This window comes from Bombus impatiens, unplaced genomic scaffold (assembly GCF_000188095.3).
Source record: "Bombus impatiens unplaced genomic scaffold, BIMP_2.2 scf_1060, whole genome shotgun sequence".
NCBI classification, from domain to species: Eukaryota; Metazoa; Arthropoda; class Insecta; order Hymenoptera; family Apidae; genus Bombus; species Bombus impatiens.
Window position 1 is genome coordinate 8097 of NT_177479.1, and position 17833 is coordinate 25929.

General features: G+C 38.9%; 1 protein-coding gene across 2 annotated transcripts in view; it reads right to left on the reverse strand.

The window, feature by feature from the left end:
* Positions 1 to 426: 426 nt before the first annotated feature.
* Positions 427 to 17833, reverse strand: part of LOC100749612 (glutamate receptor ionotropic, kainate 1-like) — a 104844-nt gene continuing 87437 nt past the window's right edge. Inside the window, exons 5-8 of one of the 2 annotated variants that reach the window (XM_003493230.4) lie at positions 13103 to 13278; positions 7415 to 7468; positions 3141 to 3305; positions 427 to 711 (exon numbers count right to left, since the gene is read on the reverse strand). In XM_003493230.4, the coding sequence (XP_003493278.3) occupies positions 442 to 711; positions 3141 to 3305; positions 7415 to 7468; positions 13103 to 13278 (665 nt within the window). In that variant the 3' untranslated portion in view covers positions 427 to 441. The remainder of the gene's footprint in view (positions 712 to 3140; positions 3306 to 7414; positions 7469 to 13102; positions 13279 to 17833) is intronic. The other variant, XM_024370916.2, reaches the window with a different exon arrangement.

Below are 17833 nucleotides of genomic sequence, written 5' to 3' on the forward strand. Positions count from 1 at the left end.
AACATTCCATCGCTGAATTTCTCTGCGGGATCGTCAAAACGCGCGTTTCAATCTGTTAATTGATTTTGTTAGCGGAATGGAATTAAGCACGGTACATCTCAAGGGAATGATCGCCAATGATATTGAAATGAAAGTTCAGCGAATAATAATACAAGAATGTAACACTGCTTGGTGTTTTCCTTCAATTACCGCGTGAAAACGCCCCGCGATTTCCCCCGAATAACTTTCCTTGTTCTTACGTACGTAATGGTTCTTACGTACTTTGCATAAGTCAAACTTTACGAGATCATTCTGTAAAATTGATTGGAATTTAATTTTTTATGTTCGCGATAAGAATTTGTAACGAGTTATTTCCAGAGCTTCTTTAAGAATTTCCTTTGACGACATTGTCATAAAGCTATTTCATAACGTTGTATTATTTTTTACTCTACCATATTTCTTTCATTTTCCGTGTTCCATTATTGCTGGTATTTCTTTCTCGAATTGCTCGTGTTGCGCAATGCGGTCTCGCTGGTAAGCGAGCTGACTCGATAATGAAAAATTATAGAACGTACGTACGGCGTTAATGTAGTTGTAAAGGGACAGACCGTCGTCCCAAGGCTCCTCTTTCTCGCACGATAAATTGGCAGGCCTGAGGTCGTGGCTGCGATCCAACGCTGCCAAACCGTGCGCGAAAACCTGCACGCTGTCGTACACTAAAGCTGGTTCTGCCTGAAACATACGTTTCCCCTCTTGTGAAAAGTTGTTTGCATTCATGCATCTCGATTTCCTTGACTTAAGTTACAGTATATCGTTTTTAGATAGTTTGTTAGATGAGTTGAAAACTCTGTAAAAGTTCCTCTTAACAGAAGAGGTTTACTTTACTGTGTAAACTCCATTGTCGATTTACAGTGAAGTAGATTTATCGAATAATGAACGCTAAAAGTGGTACACGAGATTTCGACAGAACGATGAAAAGAGTTTAGAGATCTTTTTGAATCACACTTCAAATCTATCGTTTGAAATTTATTGAATCTACGAAATCAAATTGTTCATTGTAAGTGTTTATCGCAGCACAGGAACTTTATTCTCAATGGAGTTAGAAAGTTTGTTAAAATTAGGTAACGATCACACTTTTTTGATCGAGAAATTTTTGTTTTGTATGCGAAGAACACTCCAAACAAAAAAATCCATCCGCGATTGTTAAAGCCCTTACGAGGGAACTAGGCCGTGTTTCGAGTGCAGTCGATCGAGCGATCTTAATTTCGTTGCAATTTTCGTCACGAGTTTCACTTAATTACTGAAATGCTGACAAAACAGCTAGAAATCGACTTGTCGATAGTTCCGTCTGCTCTTTTCCTTCGTCATTTCTACCAGTTTAATACTTCCTGTGTACAGTATACACAGTCGTGATTTTATGTTACACTTTAATTTTCACTGAGTAGGAAGAAAACAGTATTTGACTCACTGAACGAAAATTATATATTAACAAGTAACATCAATAAAGACGCAAATTGCAGCGAAACGCTAGCGAATCAACGGAGCATGATGGAACACACATACGGACCAATTTCCATAAATATTGAACTAATTAAATAGATTTACCATATTAATTTCGTGATCGAAAGAGCGTTATTGTATGGAACTTTCAATGCAAACGCATTCGTTTTTCTACCGAGCGCATTTTACGAGCCGATTTCAATAATTTTCTAGACTTTATCCAGCATAAAATCTCAATTTACTCGCATACATGCATATTCCTCATTATACGATGTGTTAACCCGCTATATAGCGTTTCATTCATGGTTAATCAATAATCTGAAGTAGAATAATCTGAAGCGATTAGAAACCATCAGACAGTGCCGTTTATTCTCTGTTCTATAACTCGTTCGAAAATGGCTATCCGTCATCGAAACTGATGCCATTAGAATCTGTAAATCTCCCTCTTTAAAATCGTTTTCGTTTTATTCAAATCGGACGATCCATTTCCGAGATATCGTCGTCCAAATCGCACCGTAATTTTTGATGGCTCGATGTATCTCTCTCTCTCTCGCGCGCACCAAAAACACTGACCTATCTCAAGCGCACCACGTGCGCGATGGTCAATGCAGGACAATGACACAGCTTGTCTTTTCATTACTACTACATACTCGATACGTACGCAGTTCCCAGAACTGAAACTGGGTCACGCCACTTTCCTGGAATTTCGCGCAACATCCCCATTCGCTATCTTATCTGGCCGTACAGGGTTGCTTCGAAGGTTTATATCTCGGTAACTTGTTGTCGTATCGACTTTAAACAAAGTACGTTTTGAGAGGGACACCTCCCTCTATGTTCCAAGGATACATTTATGGACAAATTTTTAGTGCGGAAGGTGTGAAATATTATATTTTATTCCTTGATACGTATCACGTTTGTACAGAAAGAGAGGTTTTTAATGTTTTATTGTATTCTTCGAATTTTCGGAGAAGCTTGCAAAATCTTTGAGAAGCTATTCCGTAATTCCGCGTAGAATTTTTATTTATGCTTTTATTTATTATGCTTTGGAATTTTATATCTTGGAAATCAATTATCGTATGAATTTTAAATAAAGCGCGTTTTAAAATGAACGCTCTCTTTTATCCCGTGAGAGTAATTTCGTGGGAAAATTTTTACCGTAGCATTATATTTTAATAATTGATGATTCGATCGATATATAAGAAGAAAAAGCATCCTCAAGTACATAGATACATAATCTATTCCTTACGTATTTCACGTAGATCGTAAAGAAAAGTTTCCGAATTTTCCTAATCGCAAGATTAAATGGAACACTGATAAAGATCCAGAGCCGATTTCACGCTACTTTTCTTACGCTATATCTAGTCTTTCTTTTCTACAAAAATTATTTCTCCGTCTGAAACTGCTTTTAGCCTGTGGGCGCTGTCTCTTGTCCAGTCATGCGCGATATTTTCGCGTTATGCGGTTTAAGCCAGCATCTCTGCGAAAGAATGCTCAGGCATCGACTCTTATTTCTTAAACTTCGCGCGATTGTATTGTGAGAAACCAGAAAACCGTTTTCCGTTTCGACAGACAAGAAAGCAACGAACAGACGAGTTCTGGGACGATAGATAGCGATTTCCGGTGGCGAGCATACCACAGAGTTACTTGAACTTTCAACCAACCTGTATAACTCCGGTTTTGTTGAGGATCGCGTGGCCAATCGGCTGGAAGCGTTCCATCTGCCGCAGAACTTCGGCAACCTTCGGTTCCTCCAGGTCCACCAAACGAAACGCAGTCATGTTAACACTGTTGTACTTGAAATCCTCCAAATCGAACGTCTCTATGTCCTATAGAATCATATTTTTCCCATCTTAGTCCAAGTGCATGTAGAGTGACTCGCGAAAGTATTCGATCAGTCACCTTATTAATTGAAATTTTTTTATGTTTCCTATAACACACATAATACATCCATAAAGGGTTTCTGCAAGTGTTTGAATACTTTCACGAATTATTATACCTGAAATTAATTATCGAAGGATTAGTTTTCACGCAACTTTCACCGCATTTTTATTATACTTCTAATTCGTTGTTTTTACGGATCAAAAATCAAAGCAAAACCGTCAATAACGCGTTACCCTCGATAGACGCACTTTATTGCGCCAGAATGGAACGTTGTCTGCAGCAGTCACGCCCGCACTAGATAAATTCACGTAATATACTCTGTTAATAAAACTCTGATATAGTTGCTACTGTATTCTCCAATATTGGACGCGTTCGACCGATTACAATTCCGTTGAAAATCATCCTGTTGCAACCGATCCTTTCTATAACCTGGGAAACCCAGTTTCTTTTAGGAGTACGGTCCAACATCGGGCGAGTTTCCTTTGTCAACGAAAATCTATTGAACTTTTTCCAGCCAGAGGTCCCTTATCCGACCGAATGAAATGGTTTCTGAATTGAAGAAAAACATTATTGCGAACTGCACAATTATTATGGGGTCTGCGGAAGCTTAGTTGCTTCTCTTTCAATTCCTATCGACTGGACCAATTTTTTTCGAGGCGCGAGAGAATCCAGTTGTATATGATCTATAATTATTATTATTACAGAGTGATGTGTATCGCTCCGGGTAAATGGTTAAGCTAAACAAAGTGAACTGAAAAGGTTAGAAACCTATGTTATGACGAGAAACCCGACAGACAAAGCTGCTTTCCGTATCCAACGAACTTCCTTCGACTACCAACTGTGATCTTCTATGTCGTTTTTACCGATTTTCGTCTTTCTTTTCCTCTTGCAAATGCGTTTCTCTTGCTTCAAGTCGTAATATCGTGAACAAGTCTGCCGTCGTAAACCATCAATGTTCCGGGTGAGTGATTTATTCGAGGACTCGTGGTTATGTTTATGTAACGTGTTCCGAAATGGAACACGTTGAAGAATTCCTATTGCGATTCCGTGTCCTGGGAGAATGATAAGAGCGAGAGTCGAACTCCACTTGGGTATTCAGAATCCAGAATGTGTATGCAAATCTTGTTAGCACATCGACGATGGGTTTTGAAGAATTACAGACACGTGACGCGTGTTGAACGTTGATTTGCTTAGTTTAATAGCGTTATGATATACATAGGATACACGCATAATATATCTAATACGCGGCATGCGCACAATAGTTTCGAGATAGTTTAACGGCAATTAGACAGAACCTGCGTTAAACTTGGATGTCAGAACCTCCGACAGCTGAGTCACACGTGATCAGCAATTACGGTTCCATTGACATATGATGCGTATTGTCTACTTCATTCAGATAGGAAAAATGAAATTGCTTCTTCTTCTGAACTATCGGGAAGACATCTTTTTACAAAATAAATCAATTAGAAAGTAGGATACTAAATTACTTTGAAGAAAATATAGATCAATCAATAGTATCACGGCAATGTTGATGAAAAACAGCAGTACTGAGAGACACAAACAGAATTTAAGTTGACTTAATCTAGAACGTATTAGAATGCAATCATTGCTCGTATACGAGACGCTTAATTCTCAATCAAAACTGAACTAGGATTCAATTAAGATTCATCTCTTTGATTCTACGCTTCAAATACCTACCAGTTTATTCGAGAATTTGCGATATATTCGAAAGACTATTATCTAAGCAATCGTCCCTTTGGACTACGATATTAGTAAAATATTTCATGCGAAGCTACGTCAAAGACTATTTAACGTTAACATCCATTTTGATAGAAATCAAATCATTTTGAAATACTCGCATGTTATTCAAGTTAATATTCTGAGTAATTTCGCAGAGTTATTAAAATTAGTAAAATTAGCGTCATGGTATATGAAAAGATTGTTTGATGAGAGAGATTTCTGAATATTTTATCTTTTGTTCCTTCTTACTTAACTTCTTCAATAAACAAACTTTACCTATCACCATTTTGCTACACAAGAATATGATTTTTGGATCCTGATGTCATGCCATTAGGAAGTTTCATTCGACATAATATTAATGGACTCGCATCGTTCCAAATTCGAACGACTGACACAGAGTAGCGTTTCTACTGATCGACAATTATAAAGGTAATACCGAACCACTGTGCGAGGCACGTGCAACATTAACAATGGTCAGCCCGTCACTCGTGTGAAATTCATAGACGACCCTTTGTTACACTGTCCTCGCCTTGCTCGAACGTTCTACGTTTGATCGTGAATAATTATTTCGGTCAACGTTTGCCTGTTAATAAATGTCATAATTATCAGCCAGTTTCATCCTGTCGGATCAACTTGTCAACTAACGAGGACGTTATTTCACCCGTCTGAATACTAGTAAACATCTCTACATCGATACCTATTTTCGTAGGAAACTCGCGAACTCTTGTTAAAGTTTGATAAACACGTTCTACCTTATACAGAAGATAAATAAACAGGTAACAAGATATAAACAAACCGAGCGTATAAATAAACAATGTCTAAGAAAAACAAGAGTATAAACAAGTAAGCGAAAGTAGAGAAATAAATAAATTGAAAATGTAAGCAACGCAGACTGTTTGAAAAATCAAACAGAAGTGTGTGGAAAGGATTTGTCACATAACATTTTACGCTAATTATTTGTTATATAATATCTTTCAATTTAATCGTAAGTTGTTTGAATACTTTTGCTTATCTTCGTCTTCTGATACATTGCCCAATTCTAGCTATGGTAAAAGGCAATTAACAGTAATTCATGATATACGGAAACGCAGCAGATTGTAAAGTCTCGATTCCTCATTAAACATTAAACTTCGACACGAACTTGCATATTTTCGGTCATTAATCGCCCTGTGGATGTGCGATCCGACCCTTAAAGCGGATTACACACCGATGCTCCGTGTCTTATAGGGAAACTCATTCAAATGCTTGCCGATTCGTACGCGATCGTGGAACATGGTTACACGATTTAATACCCTGTCGCGTTTCTCGAATCCTGACAGTTCAATGATGGTCTAATTAAATATGCAATCTGATATTTATGTAAACGTTCATAAAAAAAAACATATTTTTAAGTCTGCTTTGCTTTATAGATTCGTTGCAAATACGATACTTTCAAATCACAGCCCTCTTTTTTGACTTCTCTTTATATCTGTTTTGACTCATTTATGATTTTGAATATTCGTGATACATATTTTTTCATAATACTTTTCATTGATTTTAACGAGCAGCGGTGCGCGTTCAAAAATTCCGAACGTTTCCGATGAATGGCATTTCGAAACCAGATGTACCGGGTCACTGTCGAAAATCCTGTAATTTCATTCGAAATTATTCGTGAAAGTGCTCGAAATATCTATCGGCAACGTTTTTCGAGCGCGGCAGTCGGACACAGTCTATGCTCGAATTCCAAGTGAAGCACGGATGAGGACAGGGGAAAACAGGATGCTCTGGAAAAAAAAACATAAATCGAGTGAACTACTGCTGCGTTTTGACACCGAATTGACGTTTAATTTCAGGATTGCTTCGGTTTGCCGTTGAATCTGAAACCTTTCGTTTAAATAAACTCTGCAACGTTTGTCAAGCTTTGAACCAGCTTGATTTAAAGAGAAAAGAAAAATGAAATCATTCGTGTGTTTAACGATAAACCCAATTAACGTCTTCGACAACGTTTACTAATTTTTATAAAAATTTATTTTTCCATAAAAACATCAAGGAACGCCAATTAAGCGTTTGCATTAAGATTACTAAAATCGTAATTCAGATCTCGATGATACGTTTATCGGCGCGGCGGTCCACTGGTGAACGTTTCATTGAGAAAAGTCGAGAAATATCGAGAGCAACGAATTTACATGTACTTTAGGCTGTGCATTTCAAAGAAGCTAAAGCAATTTCCGCGAATCCGTATTAAAGCGAACTTGGTTAAAAGGATTCGTTTGTAATTTTCATTGCTGCACGTGGACACGCGATATGGAAAATCGACGTAATGTTCAATACTTACGAACGTGGTGAACATGTAGTGGTATCTGTAATCGTTCATTTGCAGTTGGAGAATCTGTAACACCCAGAAAAATGGCAATTAGATACATGATTACCACCGATTTCGGGCGCAAACGTTCGCGCTTTTCGAGGATACCGCGTAGAAATGGGGAAAAGATTATAAAGTACTTTAACATGGAAAGTTCTTGAAAATTTATTTTGGTAAATTCTTGTAGCGAAATGATAGACGTCTGTGATCCCTTCAAAAAGAAATGTTGAAGAGATAAATTTTACATGAAAATGCAAAATAAAGTTTTCCTGACAGAAGAGTCAAGATTTTCCGACATTTTTTTATGGATTTTATCCTAAAATATTCCTTTCTTTATTAAACCATTTTGGACAATCGCATGAAACGTACCTATAATATTAATCTAATACGTTCAACGAGAAGAAATCTTTTACTCATCAAACCAGTTCTATCTGTTAAATCAACTTCCTGCCTAAAGGCGCGAGGTATTTTATCGTAATGATCCTTAAATTATCTTCTGCCCCTTTTTTCCAACTTTAATCCCACACGTCAACCAAAGTCACGATTTGAAATCAGAAAGCATTCGCAGAAATGGAAACGTGCACGGATTTCCTCGAGGAGGAGAGGCAGGAGATTAAGGTGTGCGGAGAAACGGGAAGAAACGAAAGGAAAACAAGCATGATAGAAAGCTGAACGCACAAAGGGAGGAGACAAGGCGAGGAAGATGGGGGAGGAGACGACCGTATGAAAGCTGGGAGGTTTTTTGATTACTCAAGCAACGAAGGGATATCCGCAGGAATCCCTATGGGACGGGGCATGCAAATACCCAGTTTCCTTCGACCACGTTTGAACTAAGATTGCCTCTCAACCGAAGGCAAGGGGATCGGAGGATCGAGCGTGGCATTCGACTTCGTGATCGTTTCTATCGATCGGTTTTCTGTAATAGTGGGCCAAAAAAAGTGCAATTAAAAAGAAATTTCATACACGTCATTGTAATCTCGGTTTCGTTTAATGAACACTGAAAGTTGAAGTATTGCGTAGTACTTCTGGGTTTTGTTTTTTGCTTTTATTGGTGATAGATACCATATCGAATTTTAATGCTCTTATTTTTTATTTTATTTATACGTAGACACTGTACCCGGTTGATATGTAGAGGTCCATTTAAAAGAATAATCTTTCCGGCGGAAACTCATTCCAACAGGGCAAATGAATTTCTTTTCTCTCACCTTCGATCAACGATCGTTAATACGAATCACGTTTCGATCATTACGATACTCGAACGCGTCGTACGTGATTATCCGTGACTGTCCTACAACCAAGAATATCGTGGCAATTCAATTAACCAGCGACTGCTTTCATCGACGCGTCGTAATTATCTCAGTTCAACGACAAGCCACAATCCACAAGCTATTATAATGACGTCACAAGAATGGAAGGGGAGAAAAGGCAAGATAAAATCGCCTATTAATTAACTACGAGAGCAATTTCTTTATCGTCGCTGTCAATCTGTCAGCACTAAACCACTCACGGTAATCCGTTTATTTACGAGTCTCGTAAAAACCAGCCGCGCTAATTTTTGTCGCGTGAATTCGCTGCCGCGTATAAACTCTGTTCATCATTTTTCCGTGGAACACGCGAAAAAAGCGTGGAACCTCAGGTCAGAGCCGTTTCGACGCAAAACGGTGTACGATGCCGTGCAATTTCCACCACGCCTATGCTTCCGTGGATTATTTCTCGGCACAGCGCTTCGGTCACGCGGGTTAAAGGTCGAAAATTGTGAAAAACACCGTCTCCTCGGCATGGACGACGCGGTATCGCGTCAATGACGACGGGACAAACCTGCCCCTAGAAATATCGCTGTAAATTCTACTGGCAAACCATCGTCGAGAACGACGATATTCGTCATTGTTCCAACGAACGTCCCGTCGAACACGCACCGAAATCTCGCGCGTCGTTTCATCGATAGCTCGCAACCGCAGTGATTTCAGTTTACAGGATTTTGGTCTATAGGATTTTGATTACGGAATCGAGAAAAAAAATAGTGGCACTGGTTGTTGGATTTGCAAGTTGCTCGTTTCGTTTCCATCGGTACTGGTAAACTGTTTTTTTCTTTTTTTTTATTGAGCATTCGAAACGTTGTGCGAGGTATATTTCAGCCGTATGAATATTTGCAATATTTAAAGACCGCGCGGGAAAAATATGATAAATCCATTTTTGTCAAATTGTTAGCTTTTATGCCACTTATTGTGGCTAAAGAAAAAAGTATTCCATATTGTAGTACGAAACAGACGAAAAAGAGAACAAGTACCTATTTTAGGAAATACCTGTTGTTTCATAACATTTCTAGTTTGTACAGTTTTTAGAGTTTTTAGATTTTCATCAGTGGTGCGCAATCTTTGAAATGAAAAGTCCATCTTATTTTATTGTAATGAATATTTATGACGGTTTCCAGCATACGGGATTTCTTTGTAAGATTTTTTAAAAAGCGCACAATGGCAAGTAACGCTGAAAGAAAAGAGTCCCCCGGCGAGCAAAAGCCATGGACAAACTCATGAATTCGTTGGAATACCGGGGCCGGTATACTGTAGGACGATGAGTTGCTTGCAGGAGTAATGTCTTTTTAAAGCGACTAAACAGCATTTTATAGAAAGACGGTATAAGTTGCCTTAATATATTCGTTGAAAAATTGAGGATCTTCGCGAAAGCCTTCCGGTGGTCTGGTTGCTACTGTCGCGATAAAAAATTCCATTAACTCGCTACAACTAAACGTCCTTCCCCTTCCTTTTTCCCTTTTGCTCGAAAAAATTGAGGAAAAAGAGCGAGAAAAACTTTGGAATAAAAATTGAAAGGTTACCGCAAAACAACGCGTGTTACCAATAGCGCGCAGCGCGGAAATTAAAAACGGAACAGAAATACCAACGTCGCCGCGGTAACAAATTTCCCACCAAGCAAATTACCCTTTGCAACGGTTTGCCGCGTGTTCGAATTCTCGCGTCGCTTCGCCATGTTCCAAAAAGTTCGAGGTCAAGCCCGAACGATGGCGATGCATTCGAGGCAATTTCATCTGGCTAACATCCCCTATGCCTCTCTAATTCAACCTGTTTGATCAACGTTACCATTTTTTCGTTAGCTGCAAACAAGAATTCAAACATTCAGAGCTTGTTCAGGCCGTACGCCTATCGTTGTTCACGAGATGAACTCGCGAATTATTTTATAGATCGGCGTAAATATTTCTTTATGTCCTTCCACACTGTTATTTCTGTTCGATATTGTTAGAATTTAATCTCGGAATTAAGATTAATAATCTGCGGAAGACACAATGTTTGTGTTGAAATAATATTATGTGATATTTATTAAACAATTATTACAGGGAATATAAGTGAGTGTTGTGGAATGTAGACAGTTGGCTAGTTATTCTAACTGACTGACTTAGTGACCCATGGCCCTTAAAAAGGTTTTCAACCCCACTCTCTATGCAGCAAAGAGTGTGACCTAAGTAGATGCCTGTGTGGCGTCACATGTGCCACGGAACCTTCTAGTAGCTTCTCGATACAAAGCGCTATGCCGTCAAGGCGCCACACCGACGTGCCCAATGTTCTATCCATGTCCTTATGCTTCTTCCCTCGAACTCTCGGAAGAGCATGCACGCGCCAGCCGCCGCGGTACATCTCACGAACGCATGCTAGTAGGGATATCGCTGGGCAACGAAGGGAAGAATCCGTTCGATCAATCACCTCATCTGTATGCGATTAATATCGTTGTGTTCCAACAGATACAAATCTCGAGTGTTTTAGAGAAATTTCAATATACTGTACCTGGCCAATACAATACGTTAGTCGTATAATGGTTTTACCGAAAATCTTATTTTACCGAACTCAAGAAAATCAAGCGCTCCATGAGTTTTGCGGATCTTTAACAGCGTCCTGTGTCTGTTTTTTGAACGAATACTTTCAATAGAATTCTCGTAATGCGAATACTAAATTCATGAATAAAAACGATTAATCATTTGTATTACTGTACAGTTCAAAGTTGGCTTCGCTAATCGCATTGAAGTTCTCCTATTTTGATTATAATCCACTGAAACGGAAAGCGAAGCGCAATTTACTTCGCGTCCAGAGGAATTGTTTAAATAGTTGATATTTTTGGGGTGGCGGCGTTGTTTCGTAAACGGAGCCAACTCGTATCGTTGAATATCACGCTAGAGTTCGACTGGGTGCTGGGAAATCGCGGTGGCTATCGGTAAATCTAATTGCAATGCTCCTCCGAGCAAATTGCATTTCTCTTCGTCTCTGGTATCTTTTTCGGCTCTGTTATCTTATTATTTCACGTGAAAATTACGACCATGGGATGAATAAGAAAATCCCTTGGCAATTGGATAACGATGTAAGTAACGAAACGAATTCGCGTTGCTCGCCTCTTTCGTACCGACATCCGACACTCGGTCTAAATAAATGTCCGGCTTCTTCCGGCTGTAATCAGTTTCGAGATGCAGACGTGTTCTAATTACCAGCGAAGGATTTACCTGAATTGCCTTGTGGTTTTCAAATTTTCTCCGAGTCATACTTCTCTGTTCTTTCATTTGCAGCAAAATCTGATTGTATTAAATTTCTGGTTATAGAATTGTTGTCTTGATTGAGATGAAGTAGAGAAACATGGAAATATTTATATTTTAATTTAAAGAATTGCCAACGTAGTGATTCTTAAAATTGCTTTCGTATAAAAAAAATAGGAAATATTCTATAATCATGTTTTTTCTCCTCGTTATTCTTAATCGATAAATCAGCTACAATTACCCAGTAGTCCTAAACAAGAATTCTAATAACTTCGTTCGGCATAATTCATTCAATTGTTTCATAGAACAAGGCAGGACACTAGATTGGTCGGAGAATATTTTTTCCCCGGCCGCGAACGAATTATAAATCGTTTTCCCCTGATGTATCGTCCTCGATAGCATTACGGAGACTTCGGAGATTAAATACCCCGCGAGCAAGTATTATGGGTCTTCGTTCTGTGTCTATCCCGAAGCTATACACATTGTAGTTGCGGTATCGATCGACGAACGTCACTCCCCTTCTACTAGTCGTTCTCTTTTTCCGCTCCTACGAGTAAGGATGTAAGCTTCTATGGGTTCCTAGGTTGCGTACCAGAGATCTGTAGCGAGCTCCTTGATGCAGCACGTAACGGTATAATATTTCGCCTCGTATAGATGCTACTAGTCCCGTGCTACGATAAAGGAACTATCCAGTAGAGCAACTCGACCTTTTAAATCTTCCACCACTTGTTTCGTTGAATCTTTCACGTGAATACCGATCGATTCCGATTCTGATAACTGATACAGGTACTGATGCGAATACTAAAGTGAAAGTATATAATCTCGGAGGATATAATCATATGCAAATCATAATCGAAATGGATATAATAACGATTATAACTTCACGTCTACGACAAGTTTAGAAAATTTAACACGGTATCCTCAAATTAAGTAATTATTAGGCTACGAATGTTCATGTATCTATGAAAAATTTAAATGTGAATAAATGTTCAATTTAAAAAATGTTTAAAAGAAAGTACTCGTTACAATATCTAAAGAATGAAATAAATTTCTATCTATGCTACATGTTTCATTAAAACCCATATTTACATAAACGACAACAGCTTCGTAATTAAAACATCTTGACTCACCGCTCGAAAAAATTGTTGCATGTGCGCAGGATCCGTGTCGACGATCAACTTGTAGATCTCCTTATGTCTGACTTCTCGAAGAACCTGTCTATAAGAACCAGGTCCTGCCTGGCGAATGTACATTTCGGTCCTCGCCGAAGGCGGTGATTTCACGAGATCCTGTAGCTTAAACAGACCTGCCGAGAAACAGATAGAAGCACGTGTATATTTCACCCATCAATTACATCCTTTTGTTTCACCTTTTACATGGTAAGTGGAGTATCGCGAGAAAAGTGATTCGAATATCACAAGCAAAAGAAAATCGAGATTCGTCGAATCTAATAGGTTCGATGGCAAACGTTTCAGTGTGTCGCCAGGGAATACGGTTCGAAATGAAATTCGCGAAAAATTACAGGAGGTCTCGTAGGGGCTGGATAGGAAACTTTATTTAAAATCGGATCTCGGTTTTATTGCCGGTCGGTTTTCATTTCGACTCTCTTCCAGTTTCATCCTTTGCCGTTGTGTCGTCACATTTTTCCGCCCGTATCATCCGCGAAAGTACGAAACGAGCGGCAGTTTTTCGAGCACCGTGATGTAGTTTCGAGAATGTAAGAATCGATTTGATTAATATTCAGAAAATATAGGTTCGTGACATTTACCAGTTTCAATCGTGGCAGATACGTTCGTGTATCGACTTGGAAATAAAATTTATCGACCGAATGAACTCCGAAAATTTGATCCTTTCAGCTTTTTCTATTTTCTGAATATCGAGAGCTTCCTTCTACAGCAAACAATTCCTCAATGGCTCCGCCGTTATTAAACTAATACCAAACATCGCGCGTTTTGAATAACTCAAAGAGCGAAATTGAATTTATATAAAATACCACGTTTAATTAAATTCGTTTAATCAAAACAGGTATTTCAATAATTTTCATTCGAGGGCAATGAATTTTATTTCGAGAGGAGAAATGAAAGAAAACTCCTTTGAGCAAAATACGAGGTAACCGAAGTGAAAGAATGCCATTTAAGTAATGGGCCCAGGTTTGCTTGAAACGTAAAATTGAAAAATAACAAACCGCTTCTTAGACGCGGTTTTCAATTATCACACCGCCCTGACGTGGTGCAACGCGTTCACGTCGGCCGACCCTTTGTACTCGTGTATACATACTCAGTAACAACGGGTTGGCTGGAGATGAGGGTGGAGGACGAACGTATGGGGGTGAGACTAGTTTGCAGAATGACTCTGTGGTACCGCGACCTTTACGATTTTCGTGGCTGGTAATTTATGACGGTTTTCCACGATATAAAAAGTATATGAAACAGTCAAGAATTTAGGAAGCTTGCATCCTCTTCGTTGCGTTTTCCAAATGTTATTTTAGATATGAGTTTATTTGCTTCGTTCGAGTATTCGATTTGTTGATTACTTAGCTCGCTCACGAAAATTCGTGTTAATGTGAATAAAATTGCTATTTATTTTCAGTATTTTGATATATGTATATTGGGAACTCTCAGATCATTTATTACCAGAAGATGACATTGTATTTTTATTTAAACTATGTATTAAAAATATTTTCCCTTGTCAAACTTTTTTGATGGAGACACGGACACGTATGAATAATACATACAATTTTTTTGACATGAAACGAAATATGAAATATTAAATAAATTTAATAAAATTGTCTATCATCTATCATTCAGATTTCTCGTCTGATAGAAAAATACTCAAATGGCAACACTACAGATCATTAAGTTATTCAATTCACTAAATTCCAAATCGATTAACCTGCCATTTCCAAAGAACCTAGATAAAACTTCTATCGAAACACCCCTTCTATTTGAAACGTAACTTCGTCATCTCAAGGGCCGCCAAAGTCCACCTCATTCATACCAAAGAATCATCGACATTTTCCTCCGTACGTATGTTCGAATGGGTCTGAAAGGAGTTTTTCGAGTGTTCAACCTCGATGAATGTTAAAACGAACCAATGTTGAAAAGAACCATTCATCTCCGTTTCCCATTGCGGTTTAATATTTTCGTGCAGAACCATTGCAGTACTGTTACACGAAAACATGGACACAATGGCGCGCTTTCGATGCGGAGATTCAAGCGTCTATTCATGCCAGCTTAACGCCGTGTCGTGACTCGATTCGCGACAGCCAAAGAGCCGAGTCATCCTGTTCGAAGGCAAAGCATGGCTCGGGTAATTAATCCGTGGAAGAATAATTGGCGGGTCTGGCACAAAGCGCGATGAACGCGACAGAGACGTCTAGCCTGTCCCGATTTACATACACGCGCACATTTGTAACTGTAGGCCTCGGGTTGCCTATATTCTCTGCGTAACAAACAGCGAAACCCAACGGTGAAACGTTAATAAAGGCTTGTTGCTGTAACCATGTCACCTCGTAGAGTTGTTCTGCTCGTTGCATTTAGCAGGTGAGAATTATTAGGGGTCTTGAGCAAAGGAGCTTTGTGGTATAGAAAGCTTTGAACCGCCTTTGCGGGACCCTTGCTGAAGGTTCAAGAAGACTGAGGGTTCTTCCAGGAGTTTATACAGAAGCGACATTGCTATGGCAGATGGAGCTTCTTCTTAGATTACATTTTAATTGGATTTAGAGAAGTCCGAAGATCGAAATCCTTAGGATAATGCAAGAGTTTAAGCAGAGATCATTTTCTTTTGCTTCGCGAAGCACGGCCGGCTCGAGCGAAGAACGTTGATTCACATTTAAACGATCGACCCGCGGGAAAGCTTTGTCGTGCTACGGAAGGCAAAATTCTGCCGCATTTTCGATGAATAGCCGAGCTGAAAAATATATTCCATCAGACAGAATATCGAGGAAATGCTCAGTGACATGCTTCAGCGAGAAGAAATTTTCAAACGTCTCTATTCGGAATCGCTGCTGGGAAATTTATGGCTGTCACAGGATGTAAAAAAAGGGACATCCTTCCTAAGGTCTTTTCTTGGTCTTAGCGGGAAACGTTCCGCTTCCTGCACGCCATTCCGTAAGCGATTACGTCGTCTAATCAGGAGAAGTAATTTCAAAGAATGATCACTCTCCTTTCCTTCGGCCATTGTGTAATTTTTAAAATTGAACGAAGTTTGAATAGTTCACTTAAGATAACAGGACCTTTTTTCCTTGTCCAATTACCAACCAGTTAAAAATGCAATATTTTTTTCAAACGAAATATAAATGAAAGCGATGTAAACCACCATAAAACATGGTTTTCGTTTTCGGTGAAAAAAACTGAGCTTTGCAATCAATTTTTTCCCCGCACTCGATCAATGTTTAACGTTACGTGAAAGTTTTTTGCGAAATTCATTGACTACACGAGATTACTTTCGATGCTACGATATTTTAACCACCATTTTTTTGTAAATATTAGAAAACGCTCTGGTTTCCTATAAAACGTGAAAATTTCATAACGATGCAGGAATTTGGAAAAACTATTTTCATAAGTTATTAAAGACTTGAAACACGCTGAAGGAATGGCATAAATTTCAACGAATGTTTGACTATAATTCATTCGCTAAGTTGTTTCGCATTATGTTCTGCCATTCTTGAGTAAAAAGCTCGAAGTGGAAACTTGCGAGCTTGGGAACAAGAGAACGTTGACTTTAGAAGGTGTTAATTAAATGAGAGTAACTTTGGAGCAGCAAGGTGAAGGAGCAGCAAGGAGCGCTTTGACCTCGAAAACACAAGGATAATAAACCTTGGCCTTCAAAAGCACGAGGTCATGAAGAAGACCAAGGATCAGACAGGTTTAAGTTACACTGGATACGCTTGGACTCTGAAAGCTCTGGGCCAATAATATTTAATTTTCAAATATTAAACAATCCTCCTCCAATCTCAAGATTATATCCTATATATTTAAGTTGAGAAACAAAGCTGGAGGAAAAGTATCAAAAGTAGAAGTCCTAGTCTAAGAAGTATATTCGCGAAATGGAATAATATTGGAACTTCAAATTCCAGCAAGCTGCAAATCCGTAAGCAAAAACTCCGATATCAACGATAGTAGAACTAAAACCTTTGGTCTCTTAAGATACACATATACATTCAATTGTTCTGGAAATATAATCATTTTTTTATCATTTCTCCAGTAGCTATTTAGTTAATATTTAGATACTTATTGTTGTAACACTGTATCCGATACGAAATATTGAAATTTAATATAAAAATAAATTGGTATTTAGAGATTTTCGAAACGAAGAAATCGAAGATTGTTCAGTGACACTTGTAGGAAAAGTAGATGGAAGAAATGTCGACGATAATGACGAATCGTGTGATTTTACACGCGGAATAGGTTGGTTTGCGTGTGCGTGCAGGTGACAGGCGTACATTTCAGCGTCGCGTTGGCATCCACTTCCGCCGGCTGACTCCGACGTTCTATTTGCATAGGAACGCATCGCGCCAACCGACGCGACGCGACGCGACACGTGGAGTTAGCTGTTGAAAAAGAAGAAAAGAAAAACAAAACAAAACAAAAGGAGAGAAAAAAGATGGAACAGCGTAATAACTAGGCTGTATGACACGCTACGGCACGATATCCGCGAAAGCGCTGTTTCGTGACTCCTTGGAGAGCGCTACTCATATGCTTGCAAATCTGCCGACATCTAGGGTATTTGCTCCATTGTTTCAATGGTATGGTTCTCCTCTTCGTCGTATCTTTTTATTTCCCATCGTCCCACGAAACATAATATGTGTATAACTATGCTTACGAGCAACGAGTTTTGAATAACACGATTTTTGAGCGGTA